The sequence below is a fragment of the Scyliorhinus torazame genome, chromosome 12, assembly GCF_047496885.1.
Source record: "Scyliorhinus torazame isolate Kashiwa2021f chromosome 12, sScyTor2.1, whole genome shotgun sequence".
In the NCBI taxonomy this organism is placed as follows: Eukaryota; Metazoa; Chordata; class Chondrichthyes; order Carcharhiniformes; family Scyliorhinidae; genus Scyliorhinus; species Scyliorhinus torazame.
The window spans coordinates 98,143,075-98,156,977 of record NC_092718.1 but is presented as its reverse complement, the minus strand read 5'-3'; the positions used below and the strand labels follow the sequence as shown (position 1 = coordinate 98,156,977).

General features: G+C 49.6%; 1 protein-coding gene across 2 annotated transcripts in view; it reads left to right on the top strand.

Annotated features, from left to right (window-relative positions):
• The window catches only part of LOC140386589 (pregnancy-specific glycoprotein 22-like), a 183,231-nt gene that overhangs the window by 90,970 nt on the left and 78,358 nt on the right, over window positions 1–13,903 (top strand). For both annotated transcript variants that reach the window (XM_072469046.1, XM_072469045.1), the window contains exon 3: window positions 8,668–8,985. In XM_072469046.1, the coding sequence (XP_072325147.1) occupies window positions 8,668–8,985 (318 nt within the window). The remainder of the gene's footprint in view (window positions 1–8,667; window positions 8,986–13,903) is intronic.

Here is a 13,903-nt window from a genome sequence, read left to right as displayed (position 1 = left end):
TCTGGGTAGCATGGGCAAGTTGGGCCGAAGGGCCTGTTTTTATGCTGTAAACCTCTATGACTCACAGACTCTAGCTGTCTCCAACACCCTCCACCATGGTTGAGCACTTTAGTGAAGAGGCTCCTGGGACACTCTGTTGCGCACCACACAGCTTCTCCAGTACACGAGGTGGAGGTAGGAACACCCAAAGGGGCGGACGATTGGAGGGTGGGCCAACCTCAGGAACTAGCTGCCATCCAGATGGGTTTCGGGCATCTGGAATAGACAGTCCCATCGATTGTGGAGATGCAGTGCAGAGCCAGGGCCTACATGAGGTGTTGTCGGCGAGCATCCAGTACCTGCAGGTGCAGTTGGAGGAGTCCAACCACGTGCAGCCGACAATGTGTGCCACCCAGGCTAACAGCGCACAGGTGGTGTCCGCAGTGGAGGTATTGATGCCGATGATTCGGCTATGGATCAGCATGTCCAAGGCCTGAGGCACTCAGCGCAGGCACTCACTGAGGCCCAGCACAGGGTTGCAGCCTCACACGCAACCATATCCCAGAGCCACCTGGAAATTGCAGCAGTGCTCTTGAGAGTGGCCCATTCACAGCAAACCATGGCTCGGAGCATCGGCGGCATTGCCCAGGTGCTGGTCAACGTGGCCCAGACACCTGCTATACCCGGCGTGTCTTTGCGTCATGCACGATGGACAGCACCATTATTTTGAGGAGCCCGAGTACACGATGGACTTTGCCAAGAGAGAAGGGCTGGTGCCAAACTGAGGACTTTTGGACTTAAGTTATTGAGTGATGTTAATATGTTTTACTTGTTTCTTTTTCTCTTCTGTATTCAAGGTTTTGTTGGAGAACAGGGAGGATAAGTTATTTGGTTCTGGGGGCTTTTTGTGTTCCGAGGGGGGTGGTTGGATGTGCCTATTACTTACTTTGTATTACTTGAATTGCACTATTGTCGGGGTTTTCTTTGTTCTTTGGCTTTTTTTCCTTCAGAGCAATTGCTCGAGGATGGCTAGTTTAGGGAAGTGGTATCGATGGGCGGGGCAGATGGGACAGTGGGAACAATAGGTGGGAGACTTGTTGGCGCCGGAGACAAGAGCCACCAGGCTAGCTGGATGAGCTGGTCTATGGAAGCCAGGTGGGGGGTGTGCATATAGTTAGATAATGGCAGGGGTTAGATTACAGGGTGTTGTTGCTAGGGGGGGAAGGGTGGTAGTTGGTCTGCTGACGAGGGAGGGACTTGGGTTCAGTAACATTGAAGAGGTCGGAGGTGGGGGCTGCCAGGAGGCGGGCCGGGGGAGGCATGACACATGGGCAGGGGGCGGGCCCAAGAAAGGAGATTGTTGATCGGCGAGGGGGGCATTATGCCCCCCAACCAGGCTGATCACCTGGAACGTTAGAGGGTTCAACGGGTCGGTAAAGAGGGCACGTGTGTTCGCGCATCTGAGGGCGCTAAAGGTGGATGTAATTATGCTACAGGAGACTCATCTGAAAGTAGCTGACCAGGTCAGATTAAGGAAGGGTTGGATTTGCCAGGTCTTCCATTCGGGGATGGATACTAAGACCAGAGGGGTCGCGATTGTGGTTGACAAACGGGTGCAATTTGAGGTGGGTAGTCCAATTTCGGATAGGGGAGGTAGATTTGTCATGGTTAGTGGCAAGCTCAAGGGGGTGAGGGTAGTCTTGGTCAATGTATATGCCCCAAATTGGGATGATGTAGATTTTATGAAGAGACTGCTGGGGAAGATACCTGACCTGGACTCGCACAAGCTGATTATGGGAGGTGATTTTAACACAGTGCTTGACCTCGGCTTGGACCGGTCATGTTCAAAAACGGTTAGGGTGCCGGCAATGGGAAAGGAACTGAGGGGGCTCATGGAGCAAATTGGGCGGGGGGGGGGGGGGGGGGGGGCTGCGGTGGTTGAGCCACGGAGGGTTAGTCGGTCGACGGGGAAGGAGTTTTCATTCTATTCACATGTTCATAAGGTGTATTCCCGAATTCATTTTTTCGTCATGAGCAGGGATTTGCTGGTGGGGGTGACGGACGCAGAATATTCAGCGATCACTATTTCGGACCATGTTCCACATCGAGTTGATCTGCAGCTTTGTCAGGAAAGCTTTCAGCGCCCACATGGAGGTTAGAGGTTGGACTGTTGGCGGACGAGGCGGTGTGTGAGAAGATGAGGAAATGCATGCAAAACTACCTGCAGGTCAATGACACAGAAGAAGTCTCAGCTGCGGTGCTCTGGGAGGCGCTGAAGGCAGTGGTGAGAGGGGAGCTGATTTTGATTCGAGCTCATAGGGACAGGACAGACAGGGCAGAAACGGACCGATTGGTAAAGGAGATCTTACAGATAGACAGGAGGTATACGGAGACCCCGAGGGCAGAGCTATTAAGGGAACGACGGAGCCTACAGACTGAGTTTGGGGTGTTGTCCACAGGCAAGGCTGTGGATTAGCTTAGGAAGGTGAGGGGTGCGATTTATGAGCATAGGGAGAAAGCCAGTAGAATGCTTGCAAAGCAACTGAGGAAAAGGGAGGCGGCCAGGGAAAGAGGAAGGTAGTTGACGGGGAGGGAAACTTGGTAGGGGACCCGGCACGACTGAACAAGGCGTTTAGGGACATCTACAGTAAGCTTCATACCACGGAACCCCCCACGAGGCCGGAGGGGATGAGGTGCTTTTTGGATGGACTGACCTTCCCAAAAGTGGGTAGGAGATTGGGAGATGGGCTGGGGTCCCCAATTAGGGCCAAAGAAATATTGGGGGGCTTGAGGGCCATGCAATCGGGTAAAGCCCCAGGGCCGGACGGGTATCCGGTGGAGTTCCATAAATAGTTCTCCGAGATAGTGGGCTGGTGCTGGTCAGGGTTTTTAATGAGGCAAGAGACAGAAGGGTTTTACTCCTGACGATGTCACAGGCCACCATCTCCCTGATACTGAAACGGGACAAAGACACAGAGGCATGTGGGTCCTATAGGCCGATCTCTCTGCTCAATGTAGATGCAAAATTACAGGCCAAGCTTTTGGCTTCTCGGATTGAGGACTGTGTGCCGGACGTTATTATGGAAGACCAAACCGGGTTCGCCAAGGGCAGGCAGCTGGTGGCCAATCTAAGAAGGCTGCTGAATGTGATTATGATGCCCCCGGAGAGTAGGGAGGTAGAGGTAGTCGTGGCAATGGATGCTGAAAAGGCTTTTGACCGGGTTGAGTGGGACTATTTATGGGAGGTGCTGGGACGATTTGGGTTCGGGGAGGGCTTTATCGACTGGGTTAGACTGCTGTACCAGGCTCCGGAGGATGGTGTAAAGACGAATAGGATGACGTTTGACTGTTTTAGACTGCACTGAGGGACAAGGCAGGGACACTGAGGGACAAGGCCCCCTCTTCCCCTGCTGTTTGCGCTAGTCATAGAGCCGCTGGCAATTGCTCTGAGAGCTTCAAGAGGCTGGAAGGGGGGGGGGGGATAGTTTCAGGTACTTAGGGATACAGGTGGCACGGACTGAGGTTTGTTGCACAAGTTGAACTTATCCCGGTTGGTGGAGCAAATGAGGGTCGGGTTTCGGAGATGGGATGTGCTCCCACTGTCACTAGCGGGGAGAGTGCAGACGGTGAAAACGACGATCCTCCCGAGATTCCTGTTCGTATTCCAGTGTGTCCCCATTTTCATTCCGAGGTCCTTTTTTAAGAGGGTCAATAAAATGATTTTGGGATTTGTGTGGGCGGGAAACTCCCCACGGGTGAAGAAGGTGATGCTCGAGGGGAACAGAGGGGAAGGGGGGCTGGCGCTGCCAGATTTTAGTAATTACTACTGGGCAGCCAACATAGCTATGAAAAGGAAGTGGATGGTGGGTGCGGGGTCGGTTTGGGGGTGGATGGAGACCGCTTTGCGCAGGGGCACCAGTTTGGCAGCCCTGGTTACGGCGTCCCTGCCGCTCCCGCCGGCACGGTACTCTACCAGCCCTTTTGTAGTGGCGGCTTTGCGGATCTGGGGCCAATGGAGGAGGCACATGGGAGAAGTGAAAGCATCGGTTTGGTCCCCAATTTGTGATAAACACCGATTTGCCCCAGTGAATATGGATGGTGGGTTCTGAATATGGCGGAGGGCTGGGATTGAGAGGATGGGGGATATGATCTTAGAAGGAACCTTCCCGAGCATAAAGGCGCTGGAGGAGAAATTTGGTCTGGCTAAATGGAATGATTTCAGGTACTTGCAGGTGCGGGACTTTCTACGCAGACACATTCCATCCTTCCCACGCCTGCCACTTAGAGGGATCCAGGACAGGGTAGTGTCCAGTGGATGAGTGGGGGAGGGGAGGGTCTCGGCTATATATAAAGACTTTATGGGAGCAGAGGAGACACAGACCGAGGAGCTGAAGCTTAAGTGGGAAGAGGAGCTCGGAGACGAGAAAGAAGAGGGCATATGGGTGGAGGCGTTGAGTAGGGTAAACGCAACTGCAATATGCGCCAGGCTCAGCCTGATCGAATTCAAGGTTGTCGACCGGGCCCACATGACAGTGTTCCGGATGAGTAAATTCTTTGGATTGGAGGACAGGTACGCCAGATGTGCGGGAGGACCAGCGAACAATGTCCACATGTTCTGGGCTTGTCCAAAACTCAGGGGGTACTGGCATAGATTCGCGGACACTACAAGAGTGGCGATGAGTCCATAGGTGGCAATATTGGGGGTTTTGGAGGACCCGGGAGTCCAGGAGACGGTTCTGGACTTTGTTTCCATGGTAGCTCGGCGATGAATACTGCTAGCATGGAGGGACTCACAGCCCCTGAAGTCGGAGGCCTGGCTATCGGACATGGCAAACTTTCTCGGTCTGCAGAAAATTAAGTTTGCTCTGAGAGGGTCACTGTTGGCTTCGCCCGGAGGAGGCAACCATTTATCAACGTCTTCGCGGAAAATCTATCGTCAGTTGGGGGGGGGAGAGGGGGGGTTAAGGTAACGTAGATTAGGGGTTAATTAGGTGGGTCCTTGTGGAATGGGAGCCGGTTTTTGCACTATGTTTATTGTTCTTTGCACACTGTTTTGTACTGCTGCTGTTTGCTATGCCAAAATGTCTCAATAAAATTGTTAATTAAAAAAAAAATGTGGGGCAGACACAGAGGGAGGGGCCCAGTCCCAGAGGGACGTGGCACAGTCACTGGCTGATGTGACACAAACCCAGAAAGTGGTGCAGAATGGCAGCATGATGTGTTGCAGTCCCAGATGGCGAAGGTCCACTCCCTGTGCTCCAGGGCCGCGAGCGTTCAGATTCTTTTCAGGCCAGGCCGGGCCTCCAAGACTGGCAACGCCAGGTGGCAGGGAAGTCTAAGGGAATAACTCAGTTCACACCCCCATCCCATGGAGTAGCACCGGGGCCATCGGGCACCCCGAGGGAGGAGAAGGTGATGAGATCCATGTCGGTGACTCCTGCAGGTGATGTGCCAGAACACAGCAGCATCTCGAATTCCCACCACCCCCCTCCTGTTCCTGGTGCATCTGGTGTGAAATGGGCAGAACAGTGCAGCACCACACTACCATGTTATCATGGTGCATCTCCCTGTGCTCAACCAGGTCCAATGGTCTACATGGTGGCCCCATTTGGCACTGCAGGTTCTGCCCTCACATATTCCTTCCACCCAATCCCTGCACCCATGGTGCTTGGCACCCATCCTTGCTGCCAGGGTTATCATTGGCTGGCCCTGCTCTCACCAGGCGATACTGTGTTTGTTGCCCAGGGTGGAACCCCGGTGGATGGCGGCAGGGTGTGGAGGGTTCGGGCGAGGGAGTGATGTGCGTGGGTGGGCGGGCATAGGGGCACTCATACGGCCGGTGTCACTCTGCAGAACCAGGGGCCAAGGTGGCTGGTCAGTGGGTGCGCAGCAAGATGACCACCATAATGGTGATCCATGCCTGGACACCGCCCCAGTCCTATTGAGGGGGGGGGGGGTGGGTTACCCCGGCCACTCAGCCTATTTCCCCTGTCCCACCCTCCCCCGGTGCTGACAGGCATCCCCCCACCCCAGTCAGCATGGCCAGTGTCCAGGCTGGCAGACCGCAGTCACTTCTCTTCGGATCCTACCTCCTCTCACTCCCTCATCAGCCACGATGCTGGTTTCACGATTTTTATAAGCACAAGTGAACCGCACCATCGGGAACTCAGCCCATCAGAGGTGGAGAATCGCGAGGCCCCAGAGAATGCCGGGCCCAGCACGCTAATGACATGCAAATGGTGTTTACTGTACGTGCGTTCTGGAATGCATTGACGCCGCAGTTGAGGAGATGGAGAATTGCGATTTGCAGTCCACCTGTCGCGCTTTTGGCATCGGAAGCGATTCTCTACACCATCGCATTTCCCGATTTCAGCGTTGGCCAATGGAGAATCCCGCCCACTAACCTGTGTTCAGAGCGGAGTGTGTACCTGACCAGTCATCTTGTATTGAGATGATGGTAGCTTAAGATGTCTTCTGGTTAACACAGAAAGTGTAATGTTCAGTGAACAGCAGTCGGTCCAATCAGCATTGCCGCTTGAGGAATGGGTTGGACTGATCTGCTCCGTGCACCAGGAAGAGCGGATCAGTAACCGAGTGTAACACAGAGAGTTGCAGAGAGATTTTCTCAAAATGGTGAGACTGCTGTTAACTGTGGGAGCTGTTTGCTTATTAATAATTTAAGGTGAGGATCATTATCATTTATTTGATTGATTAGAGGAGGAAGACAAGCGAGTGACAGACAAGTAGATTAATATATAAAGGGTATTACTATCAGTTGAGAAAATAAAGTTTCATGTCGAGTTTGACTGTCTCATTTATTTCTTCGACATGATTAGCTATCGTCAACTAAATCTGAGTTTTACGATTCTGATAAAATAAATCAGATACACGTGACAGTCGGGGAGAAAGCTTTTTTTTTTAGCAAAACGTAAGCCGTAACTGAGATGGAGAATGGGAACTGGGCACTTGGGGAGAAAGTGTCGGTCAGTGGGTTAGTATGATTATCCGATGACGATTAAATACAGGGAATGGACATAAACACCGGGCTGATCATCGCCTATCAAGCGCTGAGATCCCAATGTTGCTCTCACACTTTGAGCGTAGATGGAGGCTTCGCCCTGTATCCAGTTTCTTCCCTGTGGTTTGCTGTTTCCCATTAGCCTGCTGCTTACAGGAAGGTCAGATGTTTGGGATGGGGACGGGATTTGGTCGGGGTGAGATGGGGAGCATAATGTGTGATGAGTGTGAGGGACAGGCCTGGGATTCAGCATTTTCCTCAGAGAAACTCCTTCCATTCCGATGACCGATTTTCACATCAGGGGTTTCACAATGGTGCCCGTCATTTCCAACAGTCGTGTCAGTTGCTCTGGTAAACTCATGTTGCACCTGCCCTCAAATGTGAGATGCTTTCAGTGGCAGTGAACACCCTAAACGTCTGTGATTCAACGCAATGGACAGGCGTTACGTCTTTAGTGGTAGTAGAGTCGAGTTTTTGTCTGACTGGAATTTTGCATCTGTCCCCTGTTCTGCGCCCTGTCCCACATTCTGCCGTCAAGGAATTGAATATTCGCTTGGGCGATAGAGAGCGGCCAATGTGATCGCCCCCGATTTGTGCTCCCAGCTCAGGAAGAATTTCTGCCCGATGTGGTTTTCAATCATCCTTCAAATAGCAAACTGCCACTTAACAGAACAGAAGAACAACAATTTACATTCACCTCATCTCATTTCTTTTAGTGATTGGAGAAACTAGACAGTCAGAGAGAATCAAGGGATATTGTTATTGTTACTTTAGAAAAGTCTCTTGTGTTGAGTGTGACTCCTGTAATGATATGTGGACATAAGTGTAACTAAAGGATTAATCACAACACCTAGCTGTAACACTACCATTAGAGTGCATTACGAGGTCCACGATATAACTGAGTGCCAAGATACTCTAGCTTTTTCAACTCTCTTTCCATGCTGGAGATATCAGATAACAGCAGTGTAGCAGAGAGGATCTCAGCCTAGACACCACGTGTAGCTTAGATACAGTTTGTACAGTTATTTATACTTCATTGCTATTGTTCAGTGGAGTGTTAATCTCATTTATTAGTTTTATCGTTATTTAATAAATTCTTTCAGTTTACTTTGAAGACTCGAGTGTCCTTCAACGTCATCTACAGTTAGTAACGACATATATTACTTAAACTCAGTAATATACCGTGCTACCAGAGGTAATATAACATGGTACCGGAGTCTACTGAATCTACCGAGTTAAATTTAATGAGTACATAGAGATGTGGTTTTCAATCATCCTTCAAATAGCAAAGTGCCACTTAACAGAACAGAAGAACAACAATTTACATTCACCTCATAGCACATAGAACATACAGTGCAGAAGGAGGCCATTCGGCCCATCGAGTCTGCACCGACCCACTTAAGCCTTCACTCCCATCCTATCCCGTAACCCAATAATCCCTCACAGAAAGTGACCCAGCAGGGATTCGAACCTGGGACCCTGGCGCTGTGAAGTCACAGTGCTAATCACTTGTGCTACCGTGCTGCCTCATCTCATTTATTTTAGTGATTGGAGAAACTAGACAGTAAGAGACTGTCACAGTGAATCAGGGGATGTTGTTTTTGTCACTTGAGAAAAGTCTCTGTTGTGTTGAATGTGAGCGCTTCTCTCATTGTGATTTTCTTTCTCAGCTCAGCCCCAGGGTTTTACCATCCTGACAGAAAACAGACGGATTAATGTGACCGAAGGAGGAAACGCGTTTTTCTCATTGAAGCCGTCAGCTGCGGCGAGGAGTGGGAGCTGGGCATTCAAGAACACAGATGTTGTCGTGTGGATCAGAGCAACAATTGATTTCAAAAATAATTACGGAGAACGGGCTGAGTTCTTCCTGCCGAACGGATCACTCCTGCTGAAGTCAGTGAGAGTTTCGGACAGTGGAGATTACTCTGTTAAAATGTTGAATGAAGTCGGCAGTGATGCATCAGCAACCCTCACTCTGCATGTCCTGGGTAAGTGGCAGGTCTTTGTAGATGGGCCGAAGGGCCGCTTCCTGTGAATCTCTGCCCCTTCCAGTTGCGCGATGACGCCGCATAGCGTAATGACGTCTATGAGCGAGACCTTGGCCCTTTTCACGACTTCTGTTCTCGAGGAGTGGCAACAGTGAGAAACTCACCTGAAATAAAAGCAGGGACACCTCCCCCACGGAGGGGGGGGGGGGGGTGAGGTGTTGGTGACAATATCTCACCCTATTTCTCTTCACAGTACTGCTTATTTTTTCAGTTTGCGCAGTAAGGTCTCTGGTGGTTGTAATTTCACAGTCTCCCTTCCACTTCCTGATTTACCACTATTACTGGAATGCTTTCTGTATCCTGTATAGTGAAGTCAGAAGCAAAATAATGTTCATTTCAACTGCCATTTCCTTATTATCTGCTATTAATCCCCATTGTCACTATAAAGGAACAAGTTATTTCCATTTTTAAATATCTGTAGAAACTCTTGCTATCCATTGATACATTTTTAGCTAGCATCCTCTTGTCCTCTAATCTTTCTCCTGATTAACCTTTTAGTCAGTTTCTGCTGGGTGTTTTTAATATTCCGACTAAGCATTTGATCTGCCACTCACATTTGTGCTGTTATTTGATTTTCCTTAAGTGTGATGTTTTCCATAATGTTAATTAACCATAGATAGTGGGTCTTTCCCAGAAATGTATTCCGACTATAAAGAAAAATTCTGAATGTTCTGAAATATCACTTTAAATGTCTGCCACTGCTCTATTGATCTATTCAAGTAGTTCCCAGCTTTTTCCTTTAAGGGAACCACCACGTCCGCAAGCTGTTTTAAACATTTTTTATGTAGCTTATGCCTGGCGAGAGTTGAACTTGTGTAACATATCAAGAGAAAAACAGCTATTTCTAATAGTTTACGATGCACGCTCGCAAAATACATTGCAGTTGCCACAGCACATTTACCTGACGTAGGCCTACCAGTGAAAAAAGATAATGCCCTTAATAAGAAGACTGATGGTTCTCAGACTTCAAATGTTGGTTGCCAGGTTCAAGGGATAACAATCTTAATCGGAGATCTGGTTCAATGTTAAGTTTATTCCCAAATTTGGTCTTCAGTGCGACAAGTCCTGAAAATCCAGTTTTGCAAAGGTAGGTTGTAGGAAAAGACATCTGAAGCTTTACTGCCTTTGGGTGCTTTAAAGCAAAAGTCAGTCAGGTAGTTCTGAGAGATATCCAGCTTTATAGCACTGTAGGGCAGCATGGTAGCACAGAGGGTAGCACAGTAGCACAAGTGGATAGCACTGTGGCTTCACAGCACCAGGGTCCCAGGTTCGATTCCCCGCTGGGTCACAGTCTGTGCCGAGTCTGCACGTTCTCCCCGTGTCTGCGTGGGTTTCCTCCGGATGCTCTGGTTTCCTCCCACAGTCCAAAGACGTGCAGGTTAGGTGGATTGGCTGTGATAAATTACCCTTAGTGACCAAAACGGTTACGAGGGGTTATTGGGTTACCGGGGATAGGGTGGAAGTGAGGGCTTAAGTGGGCCGGTGCAGACTCAATGGGTTGAATGGCCTCCTTCTGCACTGTATGTTCTATGTAATCTATGTACTGTCACAAGACAGTTCCATAAGGCCACCTTGCTCCCTTGAGGCCAGGCGTGTGAGGATGTCAACATCAAGGCTCACAAAGGGATCTTGTATCCAGTTGAACTTTGAGTCGGGAACAGGGAAGGACACACATAGCTGGGCTTTCAAACTTTGCAGATATTCTCGGATGTCATAATTTACCACTACTTGGAAGCTGCATTTCTGCCTTGGCTAAAAAATCGGACAGATTTGCAAATGAATCAGAGACTTTTTCCCCGGGTGGAACAAACCATTACAAGGGGACATAAATTTACGGTGAATGGTGGAAAATATAAGGGGGATGTCAGAGGTAGGTTCTTTACCCAGAGAGTAGTGGGGGCATGGAATGCACTGCCTGTAGAAGTAGTTGAGTCGGAAGCATGAGGGACCTTCAAGCGGCTATTGGATAGGTACATGGATTACCATAGAATGATGGGGTATAGATGAATTCGTTCTCAATCTAGGCCAAAGGTTCGGCACAACATCGTGGGCTGAAGGGCCTGTTCTGTGCTGTATTTTTTCTGTGTTCTTGTCTTCATTTACTGTTGTTCTAATTAGCCCAGGACCCTGGATCTGCACCATACTTTGCACATTTGTACGCCTTTTCTGTGAGTTCAATCTTGTCATGGATTCTCTCGTCGAACTCTGCAGTGTGGTGTCTGCACCCGCCCCCCCCCCCCCCCCCCCGCCCCACCCCGCAGAACAATCTGCAGTCCCGGTATTCAGATTGATATCTTCCCAATTATATTTTGTAAAAATCTACTTTATTCGTAATATATTTGAAAGAACATTATCAAGATTTCAAAATGGACATCACAGAAAGGACAATTTTGCGTGAACAGCAGTCGGTCAAATCAGCATTGCCGCTTGGTGAAGGGTTGGACTCATCTGCTCCGTCCACCAGGACGAGCGGATCAGTCACCGAGTGTAACAGAGAGTGGGACAGAGCGGGATTTCACCAGGATGGTTAGACTTCTGTTATTACGGTAACTGTTGTTTATTTTGATGGTGAGGACCACTGCTATTTCTTTCATTAGAGGAGTAAAACATGGGATTGGCAGACAATGAGATTAAGGTGTAAAGGGTATTTCCATCATTTGGGAAGTAAAATGTCGTGTCGATTTTTACTCCTTTATTTCTTTGATGCGATTATGTTTCCTCCGCTGATCCTCAGGGTCTTCCCAACCTGAGAGAAATCGGTCAGAAACAAGTGACAGCCGGAGGGAAAGCATTTGTTTAATGAAGCTGTAACCTGAGACCGAGAATGGGAACTGGGCACTCGGGGAGAAGGTGTCGGTCTGTGGGTCAATCTAGATTTTCCGGTGCCTGGGGTTCAGAATGCTTCACAAAGAAACCCCTTCCCTTCCGATGACCAATCGTTATGTCGGGAGTTTCACAATGGTTTCCGTTATTTCCAACAGTCATGTTAGTGTCACTGGGAAACTCAATTTGCTGCTCATCTAAAAAAAAAAGACATGTTTTCTGAAGCAGTGAACACCATGAATATATCAGTGACCCTACAATGTGCAGGCGTTATTTGAACAGTTTGGGAATCAACATTGGATCTCGGACTTTAATTCCACATCTGCCCCCTGTTCTGCGCTCTGTCCCACATTCAGTTCTATTGTCATCAAGCCTGAAGGTGGTGAGTGTCTGGAATGAGCTACCAGAGGCAGTAGTAGAGGCAGGTACAATTTTCTCTGATATAAATTATTTCGACAGTTATATAGGAAAGATGGGTATAGGGGGATATGAGCCAAATGTGGGCAATTGGGACTAGTTTAGTGGTAAAATCTGGGCAGCGGCAAGTTGGGCCGAAGGGCCTGTTTTTATGCTGTAAACCTCTATGACTCACAGACTCTAGCTGTCTCCAACACCCTCCACCATGGTTGAGCACTTTAGTGAAGAGGCTCCTGGGACACTCTCTGTTGCGCACCACACAGATTCTCCAGTTCACGAGGTGGAGGTAGGAACACCCAAAGGGGCGGACGATCGGAGGCTGGGCAAACCTCAGGAACTAGCTGCCATCCAGACGGGTTTCGGGCATCTGGAACAGACAGTCCCATCGATTGTGGTGATGCAGTGCAGAGCCAGGGGCTACCTGAGGGGTTGTCGGCGAGCATCCAGTACCTGCAGGTGCAGTTGGAGGTGTCCAACCATGTGCAGCCGACAATGTGTGCCACCCAGGCTAACAGCACACAGGTGGTGTCCGCAGTGGAGGTATTGATGGTGATGATTTTGGCTATGGATCAGCATGTCCAAGGCTTGAGGCACTCTGTGCAGGCACTCACCAGGACCAGCACAGGGTTGCAGCCTCACAGGCAACCATATCCCGGAGTCACCTGGAGATTACAGCAGTGCTCTTGAGAGTGGCCCAGTCACAGCAAACCATGGCTGGGAAGATCGGTGGCATTGCCCAGGTGCTGGTCAACGTGGCACAGGCAACTGCTATACCCGGTGCGTCTTGGCATCATGCACGAGGGACAGCACCATTATTTTGAGGAGCCCGAGGGCGCGATGGACTTTGCCAAGAGAGAAGGGCTGGTGCCAAACTGAGGACTTTTGGACTTAAGTTACAAAGTTAATACATAAGAACATAAGAACTAGGAGCAGGAGTAGGCCATCTGGCCCCTCGAGCCTGCTCCGCCATTCAATGAGATCATGGCTGATCTTTTGTGGACTCAGCTCCACTTTCCGGCCCGAACACCATAGCCCTTAATCCCTGTATTCTTCAAAAAACTATCTATCTTCATCTTAAAAACATTTAATGAATGAGCCTCTACTGCTTCCCTGGGCAAGGAATTCCATAGATTCACAACCCTTTGGGTGAAGAAGGTCCTCCTATTGAGTGATGTTCGTATGTTTTTCTTGTTTCTTTTTCTCTTCTGTATTCAAGGTTTTGTTGGAGAACAGGGAGGATAAGTTATTTGGTTCTGGGGGCGTTTTGTGTTCTGAGGAGGGTGGTTGGATGTGCCTATTACTTTGTATTACTTGAATTGCACTATTGTCGGGGTTTTCTTTGTTCTTCTTTTTCTTTTCTTCAGAGCAATTGCTCGAGGATGGCTGGTTTAGGGAAGTGGTATCGATGGGCGGGGGAGATGGGACAGTGGGATCAATAGGTGGGAGACTTGTTGGCGCCGGAGTCAAGAGCCACCAGGCTAGCTGGGTGAGCTGGTCTATGGAAGCCAGGTGGGGTGTGTGCAAATAGCTAGTTTATGGCAGGGGCTAGATTAAAGGGTGTCGTTACTAGGGGGGGGAAGGGGGGTAGTTGGTCTGCTGATGAGGGAGGGACTTGGGT